Source organism: Cibotium barometz, chromosome 21 (genome assembly GCF_041138505.1).
Source record: "Cibotium barometz isolate CiBa-2024 chromosome 21, ASM4113850v1, whole genome shotgun sequence".
NCBI lineage: Eukaryota > Viridiplantae > Streptophyta > Polypodiopsida > Cyatheales > Cibotiaceae > Cibotium > Cibotium barometz.
In genome coordinates this window covers 26932915-26958482 of record NC_141066.1, presented here as the reverse complement: position 1 = coordinate 26958482, position 25568 = coordinate 26932915, and the positions used below count along the sequence as shown (strand labels likewise).

Here is a 25568-nt window from a genome sequence, read left to right as displayed (position 1 = left end):
AGCTGAAGAATTAGCACTTTTCTCGATACTCCATTAAGGACACTACCTCCGATAGTGACCCTTCTGGGCACAATGGTTACAGGTCTGCTCAGCCTTCAAAGCATCACGCTCTGAGTCGGGCTTCTTCTCAAAAGATTTTGTTGGTGAAGACTTCCCTTTGCCCTTCTTGTTGTTGTTGTTGCGGCCTTCGACTTCTGGCCAGTTAGAGCCTCAGAACCTCCGCCATGTGGAGGGTTTATAAACCGCTCTTCCTGATCCAAAACCATCGGTACAAGCTTCTCCCATGTGATGGTGTTGAGCCTCCCACTAGTGATCAAATAAAAACAGAAAGCTAAATACTGAGGGATGAGATGAGACAGCAAAGTGATGGCCATATCCTCTAAAGATATCTCCTTCCCAGCCTGAAGAACCTCCTGATGAAGAGCCAGCAGTTTGTTGATGTGCTCCCGCATCGTCCAAGACTTTGCAAGATTCATCACTCACATCTGCACTTCCAAGAAAATCCGCTTCATGGATGATATCCTGAAGCTAAGTGTTGCCAAATTCCTCAGGCCAGCATCATGTGTTTGATGTGCTTGATCACTTGGGATGTGCAATTAAGGAAGATGAAAGAATGCACATGGGCATTGACACGATCCCACAACTGTGCCTGAGTCTCCGGCTCTTTCCTAGTAGAAGGTAAAAGCTCATCCTCCTCCAACTCTAGCTGTGGAAATCCAACCACAATGAAGTCAGCCGAATCATAAGACTCTAGGACAGACTCCATCATTACCTTCCAGATGCCATAATTGGTCCCATCAAACTATCAGTCCACCGAGAATGTCGGGAGGGTGGGGACCTTCACATGCTTCTCAGATCTCAAACAAATCTGCCATCTCAAGGGTTCACAAGGTCTTGTGAAGGGAGGGCGCGTGGGAAAAAATGAAGAAGAGGCTGCAAACACTATGCAAGGTGGCTATCTAGCAATGATGGCCGCCTTCTACCTATTTCTCCATGTCTCGAACAGCCCAAAAACTATCCAATCAGCACCAAAAAACAGCAAACCCTCAAGCTCTCACTATCTCCAAGCTTCAAGCGACCTAGGGCTTTGATACCATGTCGGAATGCACAACGGAAATGAGACAATTGCTGTGAGAGAGAAAACGCAGAAGTGTAGAGAGGGAGAAGCTGTATAAACTCTGCTGAAGATCCGGTACTGAAAAGATACAAAGAAGCGTGGGGGGCAAGGGTGGTATTTATACCACCGTGGGCTGCTGGTCGGCCAGCCTAAAACAGCCCGACAGCCCTATGAGAGCCTATGATTGGGATGACCTCCAGTCGGCCAAGACCAAAACAGGTCGGGCAGCATACAGATCAAGTTGGCCTGGAGAAAAACACTCGGCCAGCTCTAAGAGTCCCCCCACTACTAGCAAAACTGGGGAAAATTTTGGACAATGAGGAAAAATGGAGACTACTCCTAACTCGGCAGGCACACCCACAACAGAGGCCCTCACTCCCTACTGAGTAATATGGTACAGACAGGAAATGACTGCTAACAGGCCTCCCTCCTGCTTTCTGGGGTGAACTGTGGCTACCTTAGTTTATCTCATTAACCGCTCTCTCACAAAAGCGGTTGAGGGGATGACTCCGGAGGAGGCTTTTACAAGACAAAAGCCTTCTGTTTCTCATCTATGTGTTTTCGGTTGTGTTGCTTATGTGCATGTCTCACATCAGAAGAGGACCACACTTGCACCAAAGTCAAAGAGGATGATCTTCACAAGCTACAGTCTGAGATCCAAAGGGTACAGTTTCTGGGATCCGGATGTTGATAACATCATCATTTCCCGTGATGTTCGGTTTGAGGAGAGCTTGTTTGGCATTGAACCCTCTCCACCTGATGCATCTACAGATTTTCGGGATGATCCATTCCCGACAGATGTTAGTGATTTTATACCTCTTGCACCTCCAGCTCCTCCTCCTCCTCCTCATGCAACTCCAGTGCCAACTGCTACTTTACAGCCACCAGTTCTTACTGCACCAGCTTCTACAGCTCCCAATCCATCTACTTTGACTCCGGGATTACTCCCACCAGTGCTTACTTCATCAACTCTCCCAATAGCATCAGATGAGTCCTCTACTGCAACTAGATCTTCTTCCTCTTCACGCTTTGAGAGGAAGGCTGGCCTACCTCGATGGGTTCAGCAACTCTTTAGAGATTCTGGTCTCACTAATGCACAGCTCCATAACCAGATCTCTACCACCACCCCTAGACCTTGCCATTCATCTCGAGCTTCCACATCTCATCACACAGTGAATTATGCTCTCATGAGTTCTCTCCGGGAGATCGATGAGCCTGAGAGTCCAAAGGAGGCTCTTTCACGCCCGCAATGGCGGCAAGCCATGGAAGCAGAGATGTCCTCTATTGAGAGGAATCACACTTGGTCTTTGGTGCCACGGCCTTTACATTGTCGTGCGATTGGTGTGAAATGGATTTTCAAAGTCAACTTAAGCACAAATCCCCAAATTTCTCTAAACCCTGCACCAAAATGTTGCCCTGCATTGTTGCCTGCACCTAAATTTTGCAATGAAGCAAGTAATTCACAAAAGCCCCATGAACTAAATCCGAAATCATTTACTTGAATGGCTGGAACCTGATTTTGCAAAGATTGCAGAGATGCAGGCTGTTGCTTGCTAGCTTACTGTAGGAAGCTGTATAGCCGGGTAGTTTGCAAACGATGAGGCAATGCAACACTGAGACGGCAATGGCAGACTGCAGACGGCGTAGACAAGCAACAGCCGAAGATGCAATGGATGGACGGTGACGTAGATGTCACCATACGGTGTTTCTGCCGGACGGAAGAGACCACGAAATCTTGTTTGCTTCCACATAAGCCACAAGTGTGGCTGAGCTCAGCCGAGCTTTGCCGCCTGTGGAGAGAGGACCGCCGACCGATGGTGGAGCCCTGTGCAATAGTGCCGCCAGGTGAGGAGGTGAAAGTGGGCGGCAATGTAGGCGGCGGTGGATCTAAACGGACCCCGAGGGAAGTATAGACGGACGGAAACAATCGCAGTGCTTGTTGACGAAACTGCACGCAGTACCGACGGAAGGAACTTCGCGATCAGCTAGGGGGCAACCTGGCTCTGATACCACTGTTAGAGCGTCAGGGTTTCATAACAGGCATAGAGACACACAGAGAATCACCATCTCAAGTGTACTTGCTTCTGTTGATTCTCTGTGTGTCTCTACTCTAAACCATCTTGCACATCGCGGATGGCTGTTTTTCAGCAAAACAGTCCTAAAGCTTGCTGAAATTTCTGGTTTTATGCAATATACAGGCTGTTTTACAGGTTTTGGGGCTCATGGATGCGACATACAAGCTGTTATACTGATTTATACGCTCATGGATGAGCCACATGTGCTAATTTACAAGTTTATGAGCTCATGAATGAGCCAAATAGGATGGTTTACAGGTTTATGTGCTCGTGGAAGAGCCATATGGGCTGTCATACAAGTTTATGCGCGCATGGAAGAGCCATGTGGACTGTTATACATGTTTGTACGCCTATGGAAGGACCCATATTGGATGAAGGACAGGTTTATGGTTGTATATGGATAATCCGGCATCTCCCATGGGGAGAGTAAGGCCCTCAAAGCTTGTACATGTTATTTTTCTCCTTGGATAATGAAACACTCCAAGGGGGGGGAGGGGGGATTGGCCCATTCGGGCCTCTGTGCGGTGTTATATGTGCAACTTTTATTTTCAGCTTTGTGGATTGTTTAATGGCTGTGATTAAATGCCGAAATGTTTAATTGTGCCCATGGTCATAGTTGCCAGACGTTTTTAAAACAAGAAGTATTATACGAGTTTTATACTTTTAAAAACGTTTTTTATTTTTGGGAAAGTTTTTAAAATAAGTTTTTTATTCATTAATTTTTTCGGCTATAATTATGGCCTGTATATATAGTTTTTAACCCTAGGAACCACAGATTTCATGTATAAAAGTTAAATTTGTGCATAAAAACTCAAGAGTGAACAATTTGAAGCTTATGGCTATCATAATTCATTAAATCAGAATGATAATACATTGACATGGCCCCATGGCCCCAGTCCCCCATGGGTCTGGTGTGGCGGAAATGCCAACTTTAATATTGATTTACCAATGCCCATTCAACATTGAGCATTCTTGTTTTTAAAAGAGCACTACCTCAAAAAAAAAGTAAAAATATTTTTTTATTTTTAAAATTTTTTTTAATAAAAAACTGCCATTAAAAAACGCGTCCCAAAAATTGGGACGTTTTGAAACCTACACTTTTTTTATTTTTTCAAAAAAACGTGTTTTTTGCAACTATGCCCATGGTCAAGCAATGCACACCCACTCCCGCGCTTCCCGAGCGAGTTACAAGGTCACATTGGACAGAGCACTCCAGCTACAACACACTTGATGCCCCCACAGATCCAAAGAGATCCCAGAAATACAGAGACGCCCCACCACAAGGTCGTTGATGCGGCCACCACATAGGGACCCCATCTCTCCATTGTATTCTACTACCATGTACTCATACCACATCACTTAAAGAGTGCACAGAGCGGAAGCAGAGTGGCACTAGAATGTGCTGAACAGAGAATGCAAGAGAGAGAGAGATGGAGAAACAAATTGCACGGTACTCCGCCTCGGTAGAGGAAAGTGCCACAATAGGCTACTTTTTACTGCTCCAAGAAATGGCTCCAGACCCAAGTGAAAAAACACAACCAGTGGTCGAACACCGTGTATCTCGATCTCCAGCCCAGTCTGAGTCAGACCATCCAACAAGAGTGCGTCCTTGGCCATAAAAGATGCCAAAATCCAAAGTGCCACGCAAGTACCGAAGAACTCTCAGAGCACACCGCCAATGCTACTAACGGGGTTTGGATGAGAAGGAACTCAATAAACTGACTACGAAGCATATGTCCAATCGAGAGTAGGTCAACCATACCAAACAACCAACGAGAACCCGATACTGCACCCAGTCATCTAAAATTTGTCGAGAATCTCCCGAGTGTACTTCTGCTGAGAGAAGAAAATGCCCGTCTGCCAAATCTCAAAGCCAAGAAAATAATGCAAGAGGCCAAGATCCGTCATCTCAAACTCTGTCTCCAAAGCATCCATAACAAAATGGATCCACACAAAATAAGAACCTGTAAAGATGAGGTCATCAACATAGACCACAATGATAACAATCAACCCCCTCTCAAGGAGGATATAAAGGTTCAAAACTGCGTGAGAACGGCGCAGGCCGAACTTTTGAAAGAACTCATCAATCCACTGGTACCAAGCTCGCGGAACCTGCTTTAGATCATATAAAGCCTTCTTCAGCCGGTACACATGATCCTATTTGCCCGGAACAACAAATCCTAGCGGCTGATCAATATAAACCTCCTGTGTAAGCTCTCCATTCCGGACAGCCGATGTCATGTGCATCACAGATGCCATGGACATTTCCAGGGCTAGATCCAGAAGAGGCAAGCAGAAAAAGACTATGAACCAGCAGAAGATGGACATGGAGCAGAACTTGGAGCCTAGCAGGGATCAGAAGGCTGTCGGCTGCATGGAGGATGACATCAGCAGTACCCAAGGGGCTGTCGGCTGCAGGACAAAAGGGGCTGGCAGCAGGCGCATCCAAGATACCACAGTCGGCTGCATTTATTGGAATTAATGAATTATGAACTGGCCGACCAGCAGTCGGCCAGTTTCCCTTGTACTCCAAGGAGCTATAAATAGCCCCCTTTGCTCCTTGTTTAACCATTCCACCCACTAGGGGTGAGAGTCATTAGGATCCTAGTCTAGGGCAAGTTTTGGGTGTGTTATCACCTTTTCAAGAGGGCAGCCAAGGGCTGCAAAGACATGTACCCTTTTTGTACAATAGATATTCTGAAATTCCAGCACTTCTCACTCTCTCTCTCTACTCTCTCTCTACCTGCGTTTTTGCATCAGATGGTGCGTTTTTGCATCAGAAGGTTTTCCAGAGTGTTTAGGGCTGAAAGAAGACTACCCAGAGCTTCCGCGCGTTACATTGGTATCAGAGCCTCAGGCCCAGCCAAGCTAAACACTGATTCAGTCCCAGATGATGGTGTACAGGTCCAAGGTACAGGAAAGTACACGGATTCGAAGCCCAAGGCAAGAACACAGATTGGGAAGAACTCCCAGGAGGTTTGTTGGTGGTGTTCCACAGTGCCAGATGGGGATGGCAGTTCCGTGAGCCAGATAGGTTCTAAGGGAACGGTCCCAAGGGAGGTTGATCCTCCAAGGGTGATGTGAGAGTGCCAGACTCAGTTCCAGGAACGAAGACCAAGACGGTGTTCAGAGCCAGGGCAGGAATGGATTGTGGACTAGAGGAACCAGATGCATAGATCTTCATCAGAGACAGAGTGGTTTGGGGAACAGAACGGAGTTTCAGAGAAAAGGTTTGCCAGGGATGGATGATGACAGAGGGACTTCGGAACAGGATTGGGATGATGACAGTCATCCAAGAGCAGGTTGGATTCCCGTCATCAAGTTTAGCAGAGGGGGATGTCATGTGCATCACAGATGCCATGGACATTTCCAGGGCTAGATCCAGAAGAGGCAAGCAGAAAAAGACTAGGAACCAGATAGAGTCAGATGATAGAGCACAGATCACCTTGGGCAGTGAAGACTGGAGACAGGCATGGAGAGCAAACTGAAGACCAGATGGTTGCTGGCTGCACACAGGGCTGTCGGCTGCACATTGGAGTGGTCGGCTGTACCAGAATACAAGGCGGCTGAGAAGCGCATGCATCAGGACCAGTCGGCAGCATTAAACATGTTTAATGCATTTATGACTGGCCGACCAGCAGTCGGCCAGCATAAAATATGTCCAAGACACCTATATAAAGCATAGATGCTCATCATTGTAAGCATTCCACCCACTAGGGGTGTGGGTCACTTAGAGGTCCCATAGGGGACAGAATTTAGGGTTAGGAACCTTTTTATGAAGGCAGCCCATGGCTGTACAGATTTGTACCTTTTTTTGTACATAGTATATACTGAAAATTCCAGCACTTCTCACTCTCTCTCTCTACTCTCTCTCTACCTGCGTTTTTGCATCAGATGGTGCGTTTTTGCATCAGAAGGTTTTCCAGAGTGTTTAGGGCTGAAAGAAGACTACCCAGAGCTTCCGCGCGTTACAGCCGACTTGATGTCCATCTAGAAAACGGGCCATCTATGATGTCCTGCAAGTGCAAGAACGGTGCGAATGGTAGTCATTCGGGCCGTCGGAGCAAAGATCTCATCGAAGTCGACTCCAGGGCGTTGAGCATAACCCCTGGCAACCAACCTCGCCTTGTGCTTGTCCAAGCTGCCATCAGCTCGGAACTTTGATTTGAAGATCCAACCCACACCAATCACCTTACGCTACAGTGGTTGAGGCACCAAAATCCAAGTGCCATTCCGTTCAATAGCATCCAGCTCTACCTGCATAGCACGACGCCAAGGCTCATGTGAAAGAGCCTCGTCTACAGAAGTGGGATCAGGACCATTAATGATAGTAGACATAAGAGCATAATTAACAAACATGTTGCCCTCATGAATTTGTTTCCCTGTAACTCTGGAAGAACATCGAAGAGAACCAAGCGGAGGAGCACAAGGAAGCTCACGTAACCCAGAATCACGAACTGTCTGATAATACCAACCAGGTACAAATCTGCTCGAACTCGCCGAAGGAGCAAGGTCATCATCATCATCTAGCTAAGTATCCTCAGCTGGTAGTGTAACAGAAGCAGCAAGAGCAAGAGGAGGAGGAGGAGGAGGAGGAGGAGGCGAAGACGGAGGTGAAGGAAGAAGAAGCTCACCACCCCCCTCTGAAAATGTAGGAGTCTCGTCGAACACCACATCATGGCTCACAACTTTACCGGCCTGAGGATCATAAAGACGATATGCCTTGGACACAGTGCTGTATCCGAGTAAAGTCATGCGCTGAGGCTTCGAGTCCAACTTGGAGCGATGCTCCTTAGGCACATGAACATACGCCGTGCACCCAAATGTCCAGAAATGAACAACGGAGGGCTTCTCACCATGGAAAGCCTCATATGGAGTTTTATCGGGAAGAGTAGCAATAGGAGACCTGTTCTGAATGTAGATAGCAGTGGAAGCCGCCTAAGCCTAGAAACGTCGAGGTAATGAAGAATGCTCAAGCATAGCACGGGCCATCTCCATAATGGTCTATTCTTCCTCTCGGCAACTCCATTATGTGATGGAGTATATGGTGTAGTAAGCTGTCTCCGAATGCCATGTGTCTTGCAATATTACTTAAACTCCTCGGATGTGAACTCACCCCCTCTGTCGGTCCTGAGAGCCTTGACCGAGTGACCGGTCTCTTTTTCCACCTCAGCTCTCCAATCACAGAAGTGCTGAAAAGTCTCATCCTTGGTCTTCAGAAAGAAAACCCAAGTATATCTGGTAAAATCATCCACCATCACGAGCATGTACGACGCCTTACTCAAAGACGCGGTACTCATAGGACCACATAAGTCTGCATGAATGAGAGCAAGTGATGTCGAAGATATGTGTCGCCTCCTTCGGAAAGGCGGCTCGATGTTGCTTCCCCTGTAAACAAGAGGAACAAGGAGTAGACGAAGCCTTGATGGTCGGTAATCCCTCAACCAACCCATCCTTCGAAGCTCGCTACAGAAGCTAATAGCTCAAATGGCGAAACCGAGCATGCCAAAGAGCAGAAGAAGCACCAGAAGAAAGCAGAGCGGTCAACTTGTAGAGACCACTATCTTGGACTCCCTGAGCCAAGATGCTACCAGTCGCCTTATCACGAATGGTAATCTCATAACAAGAAAAGATCACCTCCGCACCCTAAGCTGTAAGAGCACTCGCTGACAAGAGGTTAAAAGCCAAATCTGGAATATACAAAACGTCAGAGAAGTACCTCTTGTCCACTTGTCCACGTCAGAACGGAAGATGGGGATAGTGCCATGTCCATGCACTGGCACACAGAAGAAGAATCACCCAGAGTGATCTCGCCTGATCTGGCACTGAAGTCCTCGAACCAATCTCGATGGGGTGTCATATGAGCAGTAGCACCGCTATCAACAATCCGAGACCGTGACTGAGAAGTCACAAGAGCAAGTATACGCCGAGTACCTGCTAAGAGAAGAATGCCATCATCCTTCTTGGGTTGAGACACCGCCGTTGAGGAAGAGTTCTTTGCTGCTTCATCACGCTTCTTCTTGTGACATTGGGGTGACTTGTGACCCTTCTTGCCACAATAATGACATTCAATGTCCTTATTCTTTGAAGATTTGTTGTCTTTATCCTTGTCGGGACCCCCTTTTCCTTTCTTTTGTTGATTCTTCCCTTTATCTCGTGCTGCCAAAGCTCCATCAGGGCCACCAGAGGTGCCAGTCCGCTCGTCAAAGCGAGACTCAATCTGCATAACGAAGGGGAGAACTTCCTCCCAAGTAATTGGAACAGGACGAGGAGAAGAAACAAGAGACTGAAAGTATGCATCAAACCTCTCTGGAAGTTTGGAGCGCAGCCGAATAGCCATGTCCTATGTGGAGATGTCCTTGCCACAAATAGCAAGCTCGTCTCGGAGATCTTTCATCTTCGAGATGAAAGCAGATAAAGATGGAAAGGCAGAAACTGATAAGTTCATAAGTTGCTTTTCCAACGCCAAGATTCGTCCCGGAGACTTAATCGCATAGAGATCTGCAAAAGCCTTCCAAACTTCATGTGCAGCATCCATTGTACGCACATGAGAGGGAACAGAATCCTGACAGTTCAACATCACAAAGGAGAAAACACGTCGATCATTCGACTGCCAAATATCAATCTGTGCCTGAGTCACACCACCGGAAACAAGGGTGGGAGGGGTGGCATTGGCCATTGTAACAAGCCAATCCGAAAGATCCACGCCACGCAAGGCCGATTTCACCTTCACCTTCCATAGGGTGTAGTTGGAACCATCCAACTTGGCAGACTCAGAAAACATATGAAGAGAAGTGAGTGCAGCCATCACAAAAGCCTGGGCTCAATCTCAAGAAAAAAATTGCACAAACTCTGAAGTAGAAGTGTCCTCCACAGGTACCAAGAGTGCCACCAAAGCCTGCAACACCAAAGACCCCCTCTGCAAGGGAGCAAACCCACGGGAGAGGAAAAACGCAGCAAAGGAAGCTGCTGTCCTGAAGAAAACAGGCCGGCTATGTCCCAAACTCCACGTGGAATAGAAGAAAACTGGTCAAACACTACCAGAAGGCTGTGTTGATGAAGCCAAACTGAAGGGCGCAGCAACCAGCAAGTTCAGTCCAGAAAACACAGCAGAGGAAGCTGCAGATCTAAGAGAAAAACGCAGAGGCAAAGTCACCAGGTTCAGTCCAGAAAACGCAGCATGAAAGAGCTGCAGATTTGAAGGAAAACGCAGAGAAGGAGGTGCTGAAAACAGTGCTGAATCTGCGGGCAGCAAAGAGGTTGCTAAACCGGGAGCGATGATACCATGAAAGAGTGCACAGAGCAGAAGCATAGTGGCACTAGAATGTGCAAGAGAGAGAGAGATATGGAGAAAACTATGCTGAATATACTGAAGCAAAACAGTCCCAAGCAAGAGACACTACGAGTCTCATAAGTGAGGGAGCAAAATATGTACAAGACTGAATGAGAAATCAGAGGCCAGCACCCACTATATATATTAGATGTAAGCTGGCTGACAAGAGCTGCAAAACAGGCCAGCTGGAAAATGCCAGAAAAGCTGGGAAAACATCCCAGAAAAATACTAGAAAAAGGGGTGGCCAGCCCACAAGCAAGGGCCATGCAAAAGGGACCAAATGGGCACCATAAAAGGGCAGAATCTGGGGATGAATGTGCTAACAATCAGAGGCTTCAGCCGCACGGCTATTGTGTGTTACTTTTGATTTTTGCAAATTCACATCGTAGGTAGCTAGTTTCTGTTTTTCAGTTTTGTCTACGACTCGATATTCTCATGCATTCATTGTACTACTTTTTGGTTTCAAAAAACCCTTTGGGTATTTTATAGACATCTTATATAACTTTCTTTCTCTCTCTTTATTTTATTCTACTACCATGCACTCATACCACACCACAAGCTTCAGGCACATGGCTATTGTGTATTACATTTCATTTTCACATATTCACATCGTAGATAGGTAGTTTCTGTTTTTTCAGTTTTTCCCATAACTCGATATTCTCATAGATTCGTTGTACTACTTTTTGGTCTCAAAAAAACCCTTATATAGACATCTGATATAACTTTCTTTCTTTCTCACAGCACAGTTCGCTCTCTGTGTGTAGCCCGACCTCACTTCTCCCTCCGCACGGAACAGCTCCTGGGTAGGGGGGTATTAAGCTTTGGGCCTATCCTAGCTGAGAGGGGCAGCCACCCCTGTTCAGCTCACAACAGTTGCAGCCTGTTCAGCCCACACAGTCGCTGTCCTGCCCCCTGTTCAGCATTGCATTCCAGACCAGTGTCGTGAACAGTCGGAATCAACATCTCATCCAACAGAAGACGAAGCTGCCCATCGGCCTGCACTGCAGCGGCTTCACCCCAACAGCACAAGGTCTACTACAAAAAGGGAAAGCCCAAAAAAAAAACTATTCTCTTTCGTAGGGAGGGTTCACATGGATTGAAGGCTTCTCTAATCATCAAGAAACCCTCTTCTTTGGGTTCTTATTTTCGCAAAGGAAAGCCCCCACAGCGAGCAAAATGAGTGGGTCTCATATGTCCAGTATGAGAAAACCAAGAACAGCTTCACGTTCTCAAGCTCGCCTAACCATTATGGAAGGGTGCGCAAAGCAGGTGGAAAGAGTGGAGCTCAGGCACATAAATTTCTGAATAAGCTGAAAAAGGTAGAGGGCGGTCTTCATGAGACTGTCAAACCCTAAAGAAAAGACACATTGCAAACCAAGTAAGCTTGATTTCAAACAAAGTGGAAGGGTGTTTTCCCACCAAACTCAGAAAGAGACACAACGGGAATCTCTCACACAGGCAACTTTACGAGCGGTCACAGCTGTACACAGGCGATCACATGGGATACTAGACCACTTAGGATATTAAAGGACCTTACACTAACACAGCTTACAGAGGTGCAGAATTAGAAAAAGTTAAGAGCAGCAAAAAGGGCAGGAGAAGGGGCAGTTCTCCCAGAAGAGTGAGCCCTAACTAGACAATTTAAAAAACGAAAGCTAGTGGAATCCCGCCACCCCAGATGGCGCAGAAGTGCCAGTATGCGCGCCTGTGCATGAAATGTGAACTTTGAATTCACCTGTAGGTCTCTCGGTCTCTCACACACGTGCCTGCGTGCCTGCCCACCCGCATGACCAGTACTTATGCTAAAACCTTCATTTTATTCACTAGACGAAACTAAACAAAATTCAGGTTATGTCTACAACCGAAGCATACCGTTTATCTCGAACAATGCGGACATCTCTGACATGCCCATACCGTGAAAATTTTCTCTCTAGGTCCCTTTCCGTTGTGCCAAAGCTGAACCCTGCAATAAAAAGGTTTCTCCCTGGTTTTCCAAGTCCGGTATTCCTATTCGGAGGCGGAGACCACGGTCTTCGCCTGAGCCGATGACTTGAGGGAGGACTTCGTCGCCTTGGAGAATATCTTCCTCGTGGTGAGTACCTTGTCCTGTACACATTACATGTTAGATTGGACCTTGAAACAATTTTTAAAAAAAAGGTAAACAAGCCAATAAACAAGTGACAACACACATGAACACTAACACCCTTGCTTAAAAACAAACCGCTCAAATAAGCCCATACAAAGCCACCATTACCAAAGAGAATTCCCAAAGGGTGCCCATTGATTGCCTTGGGCCTTGGCCCATGACCCCTCAATGGCACGTTTGACCTTCCTATTAGGGACCTTGGACAAAGGCTTTTGCGCAGGCACACCTTAGGCTTCCAGTGTTCCAGGTACTACCCGACTAGAGCTCTAATGAATGGCTGGGATACCTGAGCATCACTCCATCTTGCAAGTGGGTTACACATCGGGATTTGCACATACTCTCACAAAATGCTCAAGGGTTCAGACCTATATGGTGCTTGACAACATGTCGCCTGGACAAGGGCTCACAAAATGCTCAAGAGTCCAGACTTAAATGGTGCCATAACCTGGGCAAAGGCTCATAAAATGCTCAAATGCTCAAGGGTCCAGACCTAAATCGTGCTTGGCAACATGTCCGTGGACAAGGGCTCACAAAATGCTTAATGCCCATCAAAAAAGGTGTCCTAAGTGTACTGATTAGCTAGCAAGGTCAAGTGGCACCCTAGTATACAAGGTGTGCACGTTGCACCAGGAAGCACACTTACAACATACTCAAACCACAAGCTTCCTTCGTTTCAATAGAACTTAAATGTACCCTAAACACCAGGGATTTCTGCACACTTACTCTGCTACCTCTTTCCCTGAAGGTAATGGTGAACTCGCATGACACATTAACCTAGGATTCTGACAAGTATCTCAAACTTGCCTGGTCGAGGGATCGTAGCGATGCAATATCCAAATAGCGAACTCAAAACACAAACCTTGAACTCAGCAAAATTTTATCCAGCAGTACACATGCTGATCTTACACTGTTACCTGGGCGAGTGATGATATGCACGTGGAGGAGGGCTTCTGGAACGTGATCTTCCAGCCCGGCTTGATCTTCCTGCAGGAGATGTGGACAGAGAGCGTTCACGACGCCTCTTGGAAAAGTCTCTAGGTGACATTGAGAGGTCTCGTTCACGACGCCTTCTAGAAAAAGACTCTCCTCTTGGGGAATGTCTTCTGCGTGGGGAGCGGTACGGGCTTGTTCTCTTCTCTGGAGACCTTCCTCGAGGCAAAGCTGCCTCCGGTTGCTCTTCAGATGACCTCCGGTCTGGAGAGACTGGAGATAAAGATTTTATTTGTTCTGGAGGAGAAACAGGGGATAAAGACTTTCTTCCAGGGGGTGAAACTACTCGTTGGTACTCCCACATTGTTCCAGGGGAGCAGGGAGGTGCAGGTCTTTCAGCGTTTTGCTTCCTGTCTTCCATTAGGCTAGAGTTTTGCTTCGAATTCTCAATAGAATCAGAATAATTCTTCCATGTTTCCATAACATGAGAGTTTTGTTTGGCCATAACTCCAGAAATAAGGTTTTCTCCTTGCTGCTGCTGTTGTTGCTCTTCTTCCAATGAGTAACAGTTTTCTCCCATGGCTTGCTGACTCTGCTTCTCTCCTCCATGTGAGTTAGGTTTTTCGGCCACTGCTTGATGCTGATACTGATGCTGCTGCTGCTCTTTTGGGAGAGAATTAGGGCATGCTTCAATGGGTTTCTGCTTCTGCTGTTCTCTTAACTGTGGCCATGGCTCCTGTTGCCTCGCCTGCAGCCAATGAGGTCTCTTTGCTTCCTCCTGGTCCTCCTCCTCCTCTTCCTCCTCCTTAGTGAAAGCTTGGTTCAAGTCAAGTTCAGGAGAACGCCTTCTCTGACTCTCTACACCATTTTGATGATCATACGACATGGTTAATTTACTGCAAGGCACATCAAAAAAATCAGCCACTAACCAGTAGGTAATCTTCGTCTGCCAGACAGCAAAACACAATGCAGCAACTTGCAGACACAAACCCTAAAAAGTGCAAGACGGAACCTTAACAGGGTATCACACAGAAGCACTGCTAAGTCCTCCTGGTCATATCACATCACATGTAGGAAACCCTAGATCTCGAAGAAAAACATAACGCCAGTGCAAAAGGGTACGCCAGTACAGTAAATCTCAGAGCAAAAATTCCCCAAATTCTGTTCATGTAGGTAGTAGTAGCACTAGGTAGGCTGTGTGCAAAGGCTTTACAACCTCGTCCTCTCGAGTCTTTTAAAAAAAGAGAGCGAACGCCTCCACCAACCCTCAACGCAAGCTTAAATAGTACATATTTCACTCCAACCTTGATAGTACATAAGGTACAACACCCTTGGCATGTACTAAGCGTAGAGTGTGGAGTCCTTGGCCCCTTCCAAAGTTCAAGCCCCTCTTGGCCCTCCACCTAATACCAAAAAAATGTTGTGCTATGACCCAGCAACCCCGGCCCCCCTTGTCGAGGCTGCGACCGTCCGCACACATTTCTCCCAACGTTGTGTCACAAAAAATTCTTGGCACAGAGGCCACGGCCAGTGCTTTTTCTATTCACAATGTCCACAGACAACCCTCCCCATAGCACATCAATCGTGCCTAGTCATGGCTTGGGTTCTAGCGAAAGTCATCTGGCATGGAAAAGCCGGACGCACGGCACACAAGGCAAGAAATGGGATTTGATCCCATGACCTCCTCCATACCAAGCAAACCAGCTAACTACTTGGTCCACCACCACATTGTCAACAAATAAATTATAACCTCATATGTGCAGTGTTTGGGAGGAGGTGGACATCTTCAATTAGTAGTCAGCTTCATTTTCTCCATATGTTTGGGCCAATACCTTCATTTGGTTACAAATGTTGTGAACAAGGCCTGAGTCACCAACCCTACTAGGCCAACATTACCTTTCAACACTCTAGAGGGAGACTTATGGGCGCACGTGCACACACATACACACATAGAGTAAACAATTGAAAACCCGAGAGAAAGATGATTTTATAGAGAGGGTGCAGATAATTTAAAAAAAAAACTACAAAGAGAAAGTAATATTGAAGTTTTCAAAAGGTCTAGAAGGCCAAAAAATAGTACAATGAATCCACGATAATACTCAGTCATGGAAAATTTATTTATGTAGGAAAAATTTGGCGTTGAAAATTTTGTGAAGTGAAAATTTAGTACAGTGTAGTACAGGTGGGTTACTTTGTTTTGCATGCTTTTCTCTGGTTTCTCCTGTGAAACTTTTGTTTTTTCCCTAGCGTTTCTGAATAAGTTTGTGATGTGGCACACGTATTATATGCAAATACATATATAAAATGCATGGCCCCTATCCATGAAGGGAGGGAGTCATTCTATTAAGTTATGTCAATGACCTCATTTGGGCTCTCTATCACCACTTGGGAGAAAATATCTTTGTTTTGGTAAAGGATCTCTCAAATCTACAGCTAATGCATGGAAGGCCACTTGGATCTCATGGGTCTTGGGCATCGAGTGCACTAAAGATAGAGTTCTCTATCTAGTGTAACTCCTGAGAGTAATACTCCTAGGAGTTGTGGTGTCTCTAACCTAGTTACATAGTCATGATGCTTTGTCTAGTGTGTAACTCTTAGGAGTTGTGTTGCCCCCGCAATTGTGTAACTCCATGACTAGAACTTACAAACATGAGTTGTATACATCATTATGTTATAAGTTAACTAGGCATATAACTCTTAGGAGTTGTGTTACCTCCACGACTATGTAACTCCATGACTAGAACTTATAAACATGAATTGCATATTTTGTGTTGCAAGCTGACTAGGCATATGGCTCGTGCCTACCATGAAAAAATCCATGGACGACCTCCAAAAGCCAATTATAGGATATATATGGATGATAAAATAAATCACCTAGGACCACTCCAAGTTGTACATGTCTCACTACAATTCCTTGCACATTCTTTGTAACTCATTTGTGAGGTGTGTAAAAGGACATAGTTGGAGTACTTACCTAGGTCAAGGCCGAGCTTGGACACAAGTAGATAGCTGTTGAGAAATGTGGTACCATTGAGCACAAGGAAGAGGTAGGGAGTGAAAATGACTAGCCAAGCAAGTGCAAAGTCTAGCATGAAGCCACATGAGCAAAGGGAATTATCCCACATTGATGTACAAGCCTAAGGTTGTACCTCCTTGTATAAAAGGGGGCCATTTCAAGCAATGAAGAATGAAGCAAGTTCTCAAGCCCCTTTATGAGTACAAGTCTTAGTCTTGTAACCTAATTGTCCTTGAGTCTAAGCTTAATTAGTTTAGCAGTTAATCATCATGTCTATGCTTAGGCATAATCCACCTTAGATTAGCTTAATCACTAAATCAATGTAGGATTAGCACTGATCACCATAGACATTGCTTATGGCACCACGATTCTTAACATGGTATCAAAGCCTTCTTTGTCTTCATGAGCTTCTGTCATTTTCCCTCCGTATCCAATAGGCATTTCTTTAGTTAATTAGTGCTAATTATCTTTATTAAGTCACTAATCTCAAGCTTATCCACTTCTCCTACTTGTGGTCCAAAATTGCAAGAGCTTGTTCTCCTCAACCTAATCTTTATTAAGTCACTAATCTCAAGCTTATCCACTTCTCCTACTTGTGGTCCAAAATTGCAAGAGCTTGTTCTCCTCAACCAAACTACCATTTCCCTTGAAACTTTAGGAGCAAATTACCTAGCCCTAGCTGCATATATAGCTCAAAGGAATTCGGTGATTTTGTACTATACAACCCATAAATCAACACCACCACCACCATGATTGGTTTTTTGATCAAATCTCCGCGCTGACTCCAAATTGGGTCAAGCCCTTTTAGGGCTAGCTTAGCATTGATACAAGGTCTCTGCAAATGAAATTTTGGCCCAGTTCATCCACCGGTGTGACCGTATAGCAAGCAAAAACATAGTCGCATGATTTTGTGCTTATTTGGACATTTTCATAAGGTTTTGAGCTTTTTTTTTAGCACAAAACACTTCTCCTCATCTAGGGCAAGAAAGCTATGCAAAACCCCCTCTCAATGTTGCATTATACAAGTTCAATTTTAGCCACCAAAATTTGTTACCCTTAATCGCATTGTTTAAGCACTAATCACTATTATTAGTGCATCATTAGCAAAAAAAATAGGCCAATTAAGCTTTAAAATTGGATAATTAGAGTATCAATCTACAGTGGGAAGCCCTCTCTTCTTGCATCCAAGTACATCTCATCCGTTCTCATTGCTCAATTTGAGCATTTTTCACTGCATTCAGTTTACATTTCGTACATAGTTTACATTAGCTTAAAAGAGTCATTACATGAAAAAGCAGAGCTCAATCTCGTAAGAGAGTACAGACACTACCATAGAGACTTGTCATCACAAGCTCATGGTAAGACCCTCTCGCATGGCATTAAGCATTGGGAAGTTCAATTTGAGCATTTTTCACTGCATTCAGTTTACATTTAGTACATAGTTTACATTAGCTTAAAAGAGTCATTACATGAAAAAGCAGAGCTCAATCTTGTAAGAGAGTACAGACACTACCATAGAGACTTGTCTCACAAGCTCATGGTAAGACCCTCTCGCATGGCATTAAGCATTGGGAAGTTCATTGGGGAAGAGACATATCTTAAGGATATCAAGCATAATCTGATTGCACAAAAACATTCTCCTACGATTGCCAAAAGTACGCACGCATGAAGTGACCATATGCACTTACATATGAAATCATATGCAATGAAGCACAAACAACACTTAAGGGAGAAGAATCAAAGCACCAAGCACAAAGTGGTAGCATCAAGAAGAACCAGGTCCACATCAAAAGAACATGTCAAAGAACCAGGAAGCATCTAGCAATGTAAACAAGAAAAAGGACATAACGTCGACACGAAGAATAAAGGAAGCAACAAGCGATCTTCATCAAGAAAAAGCAAGGAGATGTCAAGCCAATAGGATAGCAGCACTAAGCAACATCGAGCTACCAACCACTACCCTAACCAAAATCACACATTGTAAAAGCCACCAAATGAGAAGGAAAATTGATATGCGAATGTAAAACACTCAACCACCAGAGAGTAGCCAAATTAGCACCCTAGGGGAGTGAAAATTAACCCGTCCATCTCTAAAATAACCTTTGAGCTAGAGAGTAACCAAGCCAAAAAGCCTTTGATAAAAATCGAATCTTACCACCTTGCATTTGCATAAGAAAGTGGCACCAAGAAGAGGTGTTGAGAAATGTGGTGCCATTGAGCACAAGGAAGAGGTAAGGAGTGAGAATGAGTAGCCAAGCAAGTACGAAGTCTAGCATGAAGCCACATGAGCAAAGAGAATTATCCCACATTGATATACAAGCCCAAGGGTGTACCTCCTCATAGCCATTTCAAGCAATCTCTTAGGCCCCTTTATGAGGACAACTCTCAATCTTGTAACCTAATTGTGCTTAAGTCTAAGCTTAATTAGTTTAGTAGTTAATCATCATGTCTACGCTTAGGCATCACCCACCTTAGATTAGCTTAATCATTAGATCAATATAAGATTAGTACTAATCACCATACCATTGCTTATAGCACCATGATTCTTAACAATAGCATGTGTGTAATCCAAACATCTTTGGAACAACCAAATGAGGGGCAACCAAAAGTATGTAAAAAATTAAGACAACATTAAATCTTTCGCATCTCAAAACTTTCACCTCAATTGCATAATAATAGAGACAGAGAACAATTACATATTAATAGAGATAGAGAACAATATTACACTATTGACATTTATAATACAATAGATGTTTGTAGCTCTACTCTCGTGTGCTCCAATGAAAGGAGCTTCTAGGGGATGTTAGAGAAGGCCATCCCTGCAAGCTCCCTTATCGGCACGCTTTTTCCCTCTACCCAAGCTTCAATGGCTAGCTTGGAATTGCTAAGGCTTTAAAGAAGCTTGGGTTTAGTAGGAACTAATATCTTCACTCTTGTGTACTCCAATGAAAGGAGCATCAATGGCTAGTTTAGAATTGCTAAGACTTGAAAGAAGCTTGGGTGTAGTAGGAAGTGAACATAGATAATTGGTATGTGGATGGATAACTCTCCAAATAGCTCCCTTTCCATCACGCTTTTGTCCTTTACCCAACATTCAATGGCTAGTTTGGAATTGTTAAGACTTGAAAGAAGCTTGGGTGTAGCTAATATGTGGATGGGCTAGTGCTTAACTCTCCAAATAGCTCCCTTTTCGCCATCACACTTTTGCCCTCTACCCAAGCTTCAATGGCTAGTTTGGAATGGCTAAGACTTGAAAGAAGTTTGAGTGTAGGCTTAGGTAGTTGTAGCTCCACTCTTGTGTGCTCCAATGAAAGGAGCATCAATGGGACTAGTTTGCTAAGGCTTGAAAGAAGCTTGGGTGTAGTAGGAAGTGAACGTAGATAATTGATATGTGGATTGACTAGTGCTTAACTCTCCAAATAGTCATTGTTTGGTCCTTGGAGTCCTTTGTGGTCATCATCATGTGGTACGTGCCCAATGGGTCAATATGACTATTTCGAGGACTAATAATGAAATTATGTTAGCTTGCCAATGGTCAATAAGGGTCCATAGTCAATAATTATTGGCTAAAGATAATGGGTACTAAAATAGTCAAAGAAGAATTGATGGGTTTAACTTTATCAATAATAAATCAAGCACCATCTAGATTGATATTCTAGTAAATAACTAAGAAGGCTTGAAAATGGTCACAAGGCACACATCATCAATCCCAACAAAGGAACGATCAAGTGTCAAAGGATTATATTGACACAGGACCTCAAATACTTTTTGAACAATAATACAAAACTCACATAAACATCAGAGCTAAACCATAGAATTGAATTCAAACTAACAAAAATGAGCATGAAATAAAATAAAAATAAGAAATAGAATAGACATCACCTTCAACACAATATTGGGTGCAATCTCCCCCCTCGGCATCCTTCCACTTGTTGGTTATTTATGTCTTTATTCATACAAATAGCCTACATGCCAAAAACAGTTGCAATGGGCTTGCTCTTTACAAAAATAGGAGTTGCTTTTACCAAAAGCTTAAATAAATCCTTCCTATCTAAACCACTAAAGGAAAAATACATAAAGAACCTAAGGGCTAATTCACGTGCAACAAAATTAATAGGTCCACATGCATATATAACAAAAGTGGGCGGTCAACAACAATATAAAATATCTTGTAGTAAATACCACGACCAAAATACCAAAATCATTGGCTATCCATCAATAAACAATTAAATAAGAAAGACACTTGACTAAAAATAGCAAGTCAATAACAATGATGTAATTGATGTAAGGAGGGTAAGAAGGGAGCAATGGAAGTGTTTTAGACAAAACTCACATCTAAGAGATAGAATTCAAGCACATAAGATGCTTCATTCAGCTAAAGACATCTTTGTCACATCACCATTAATATTATAAAGGTGTCCTTGTATTTTTGTAATTGTGTAAACTATTTTCATACATTGTGGGGTCTTGCTTATGTCACAAGGAAATCGGCAATTAATTCCAAACACATGTAAATGAGTTGAATGGGCTCACTGAAAAAAATGTATGATATCACATGCACGAATTCAATTTTAAATTAGAATATTTATTAGTTGATAATGTATTTGAAAGAATGTATATACACAAAGAATGATATGCTCACTAGTTATGCACATTATATCCAATTTTCCTTGATAAGTGGGCATTGGGGAGGACATTCTCTTGCTAATTACTTATTAATTATGCACATGATGTCCAATTCTCCTTGACAAGTAAGCATGGGGAGGACACTACCTTGCTAATTGATCACTTATTATGCACATTATGTCCAATTCTCCTTGACAAATGGTAATTCCTCACTGATTATGTACATTATGTCCAATTCTCCTTGACAAGTGTTAATTCCTCACTAATTATGTACATTATGGGCAATTGTCCTTGACAAGTGGACACTAGGTTGGACACTCTGTCTTTGAGCCTGTCTTTGAGCTCTCCTAAGAATTGAGGTCCATAGTTCAAAAAAGGAGGGCTTGAACTTAAGAAGACATTTTCCAAAAGGGGGACCTTCACGTTTCCAAAGGAGGCAACATTTCTTGCACGTCCTAAAAAACGGCCTTAATTTTATCAAAGGGAAAATCCCCTCCTTCAGGCCTAGATGCCGCCATAGCCCTCCCCACCTCAGTGCAAGCAATAATAAATAATGCATGTGCACATGAAAATTACACGTTAATTTTGCTAGTCATTTCTTTTTGTGTTTTTCTCATATTAAATACGCATTTATTTACAAGGAATTTCATTAAATTGGCACAAAGATTTATGCGTTATTTTCTTCACATGAAATTACACCTCACCCACACGTGCACACACGCACACACGTGCACACACGCACACACACACAATATGCCTTGGCAATAATTTTTTAAAAATATACCTTGGCCAAAAAAAAAGGTGGAGATGGAAACTCAAGAATGAAAAAGCACTCAAAAAAATTGACCGAAAAAAAGAAAGAGAATAATAAAAAAAGAAAAAAATAAACAATGAAAAAGAAATTAAAATTTACATTTTCTATTTAAATTACATCCTAATTAAAAAACTTTGATTAAAGACTTAATTTAATCTTACGGAATAACTTACGAGCTAACTTTAGTACCTAAATTAAATAAAGAACAATGAGAGCTCAAATACATATAGATATAGATATGAATAAGAAATTATTTGAAAAACAAATAAGAAATAAGAAACTCAAAAATCAAGAAAGAATTAATTTATGATTACTTTAAAAATTAGGTAAATTTTATTAAAGAACTTAATTAACATAATTAAAGAACCAAATTAGAAGTAATGAAGACTATGGATAACTAAGAAATTTGAATAAGTCCAAAGAAAAAAAGATAACAATACCAAGAAAAAAGACTGAACCAAATTAGAAGTAATGAAGACTATTTGAATAAAATACTATTGTGGATAAAGTAGGTAATATTTTCTAAAAATGAGAAACATTTAGCATCTTTCAAAGATTATATAAAAAAAGGTTCACTTTTTATCTCTTTTTAAAAATTTGTCTACACGTGCGTATAATACTGCCAAAAATAATAATATATTGGGCACTTTGTGTGTTTCTTACAAAAGTGACATGAAAAAAAGATTTGGTTTTGTTTACTTTTTGAGATTATAATTGAAAATCTAATAATAAGTTATCAAAAACATGCTAAAATAGAGACAAAGTTTATCATTGCTATCTTCAATCCATAAAAAATTTGATACAACTATAAAAAGGAGCTATTTTTTTTACATACAAGTCATGGCATCGTTATGGTTCCTCGTGACCATTGCTATTTATACCATCACCATCACTAGTTGATGTGCCTTTCCTTGAGTAGATAGACGAGGCATCCTCTTCTTCACTATTTGCAAATACATTTTTTTCTTCTATGTGTACACTTGAAGCTTAGACTCCTTGGGTCTGCTGCCATGTTAGCATGATTGAGGATGTGCTACATAGTGCAACTATAAAAAACTATTAGTTTATATGAATATATTACAAAAGTGTTACCTTGATACAATTATTATCTTAATTATAAAACCCTATTTTGACTCTTGATGAGAGTAGTATTAAAATCCATTTTGAAGCTCTTGAGTATCACAATTTACAAATTAATAATATATACTTTTTTGGGAGAGTTTATTAAGTATAGTTAAACTTTAAAATATTATGAATAAGCTTATATTTAAATTTATCTAATTTTTTAAAAAGTTACATAGTCATTTTTAAAGAAACGATGTCTTTCATGTGAGAACAAGGAGCTAAAATGGTAATTCTAGTTATTAAATGAGCTTAGAAACCATAAAAAAGCTCGCTTTACGAAGAAAAAAACGATTTATACTTTTCAAAATTCCTTTTTGTAAAATATCAAGGTTCAAATGTTGTTGGTTACTACACATGGTAAGAATCTTTTAGCTACTACATTTGCGGCCAACTTAATACATAGCAATAACTTTTCACCTAAAAGTTGATGTTTTGCATCAACTTGATGTAAAACATCAACTTTTTGGCTAAGAGTTGATGTTTTATATCAAGTTGATACAAAACATCAACTTTTGTGGAAAGGTCGATGTTTTGCATTAAGTTGATTTAAAATATCAACTTCATATATAAAACATTAATGTTTTCACAAAACTTGATGTTTTGCATCAACTTTATACAAAACATCAACTTTTCCACAAAAGATGATGTTTTGTATTGTTGATGCAAAACATTAAGTTTTGTGGAAAAGTTGTTATTTTGCATCAACTTGATGCAAAACATCAATTTTTAGGCTTAAAAATAATGTTTTGTATCAAGTTGATGCAAAACTTAATGTTTTTAGATACTTCAGAGAAGAAAGTTGGAAGATCAAAGATTGATTTTCGCAAATTGCCTGATTTTGTGATTCTATCCACTCTGACATACTCAGACGATCTGTTTCTTAAATTTTGAGTACTAACATGACCAAGTTGTTTTGGTGCGATTTCTAGATATTATAGAGTGATTTCCAGTGTCTATAACTCACTATGTAACATTTGCAAATCGCACCAAAAGAGGATCATATTGGTACTCAAAATTTGTGAAACAAGTCGTCTGAGCATGCTAGGGTGGACAGAATCACAAAATTAGGCCGTTTGTAAAAATTGACCTCCGATCCTCAACTTTCTTCTTCGAGCATCTGAAACTTGATGGAAAACATCAAGTTTTGTCGTAAAGTTGATGTTTTGCCTCAACTTTATTGCAAAACATAAACTCTTAGCTAAAAGTTCATGTTTTGCATTAACTTTGATGACCTATTCCACAAATTTTGAGTACCAACATGATCCTGTTTCAGTGCGATTTGGAGACGTTGCATAGCGATTCGTAGCATCTATTTCGATGCGATTCAGAGACGTTACAAAGCAATTTGGAGATGTTGCAAATCGCTCTGTAACGTCTCCAAATCGTACCGAAATAGACACTGCAAATTGCTCTGTAATGTCTTAAAATTGCATCGAAACAGAGTCATGTTGGTACTCGAAAGTTGTGGAACCGGTTGTCTAAGCATGCTGGCTTGAATGGAATCATAAAATAATGTTGTTTGTGAAAATAGAACTCTGATCCTCCAACTTTCTTCTCCAGAGCATTTGAAACTCTTAGCCTACAAGTTGATGTTTTACATCAACTTTTAGAAGGAAAAAACAATCATTATGGGGCTTTTTTTCTTAACTTTAAGATATTTTTGGATTTTTATGATAATTTCTCACTGACAAATCTGTAAAAAATCATTCTAAACAATAGATGGTAGCCAATAAAATCTCAAAAAATTAGAAAAAAATCCTATAAATCATAAGAGAAAATATGCCTTGGATAAGGTGACATAGGTTTAGGGCGCTAAGGACATGAAAAAGACACATGGTCGCAACATAGAAGGAGGTCATTAAAAAAAACACTTGTTCATGTATCCATGTAAACTTTGTATCATAAATAATATCATTGTATAGTAGATGCCAAAACTTCATGATAGTGGAAGAGTTAGATGAGGTAATCCATGAGATGACCCATAATCCATTGGTTTTGATCTAGACATGCAAGACTCCATTGATTTGGAGGATGATGAGTCAATTGATTTGCCAACCCTGAATTTTGTTATACAATTCAATTTTAAAGCTAAAGAACTACAAGCAAATGCACATCTATATCAATGAGGGGGATGCATGTGAGCGTGGACTGTGTCATATCTATGTGCAGTACTATGCTCTCTATCATATCAAACCTTACAGCTACCATCATCGTGAAAGCTCCAAGCTTCTCTCTTTCACACCAAGCTCCTCTCTACCACCATGCAAGAAGCCCCAAGCTCCTTTCTTTTCTCTTTGCACACAAAGACAATGTCATGGGTAAAAAGTGCATCTCTCAGCATCCTTCGTATGTCCTCTAAATAATTATAACTAGAGTTCATTCCTAC

General features: G+C 42.2%; 1 protein-coding gene across 9 annotated transcripts in view; it reads right to left on the bottom strand.

Annotated features, from left to right (window-relative positions):
- Nucleotides 1-14893, bottom strand: part of LOC147627006 (uncharacterized) — a 49369-nt gene extending 34476 nt beyond the window's left edge. For 5 of the 9 annotated variants that reach the window (XR_015268438.1, XR_015268439.1, XM_086815593.1 and 2 more), the window contains exons 1-3: nucleotides 14614-14853; nucleotides 13586-14497; nucleotides 12398-12631 (exon numbers count right to left, since the gene is read on the bottom strand). Coding sequence is in view for 7 of the 9 variants with exons in the window: in XM_086815593.1 (XP_086671719.1) it covers nucleotides 12398-12631; nucleotides 13586-14487 (1136 nt within the window). In the remaining 2 variants the exon portion in view is untranslated. Of the gene's footprint in view, nucleotides 1-12260; nucleotides 12300-12397; nucleotides 12632-13585; nucleotides 14498-14591 lie in introns of all 9 variants that reach the window. The other 4 variants (XM_086815596.1, XM_086815597.1, XM_086815594.1 and 1 more) reach the window with 4 other exon arrangements.
- Nucleotides 14894-25568: the final 10675 nt, after the last annotated feature.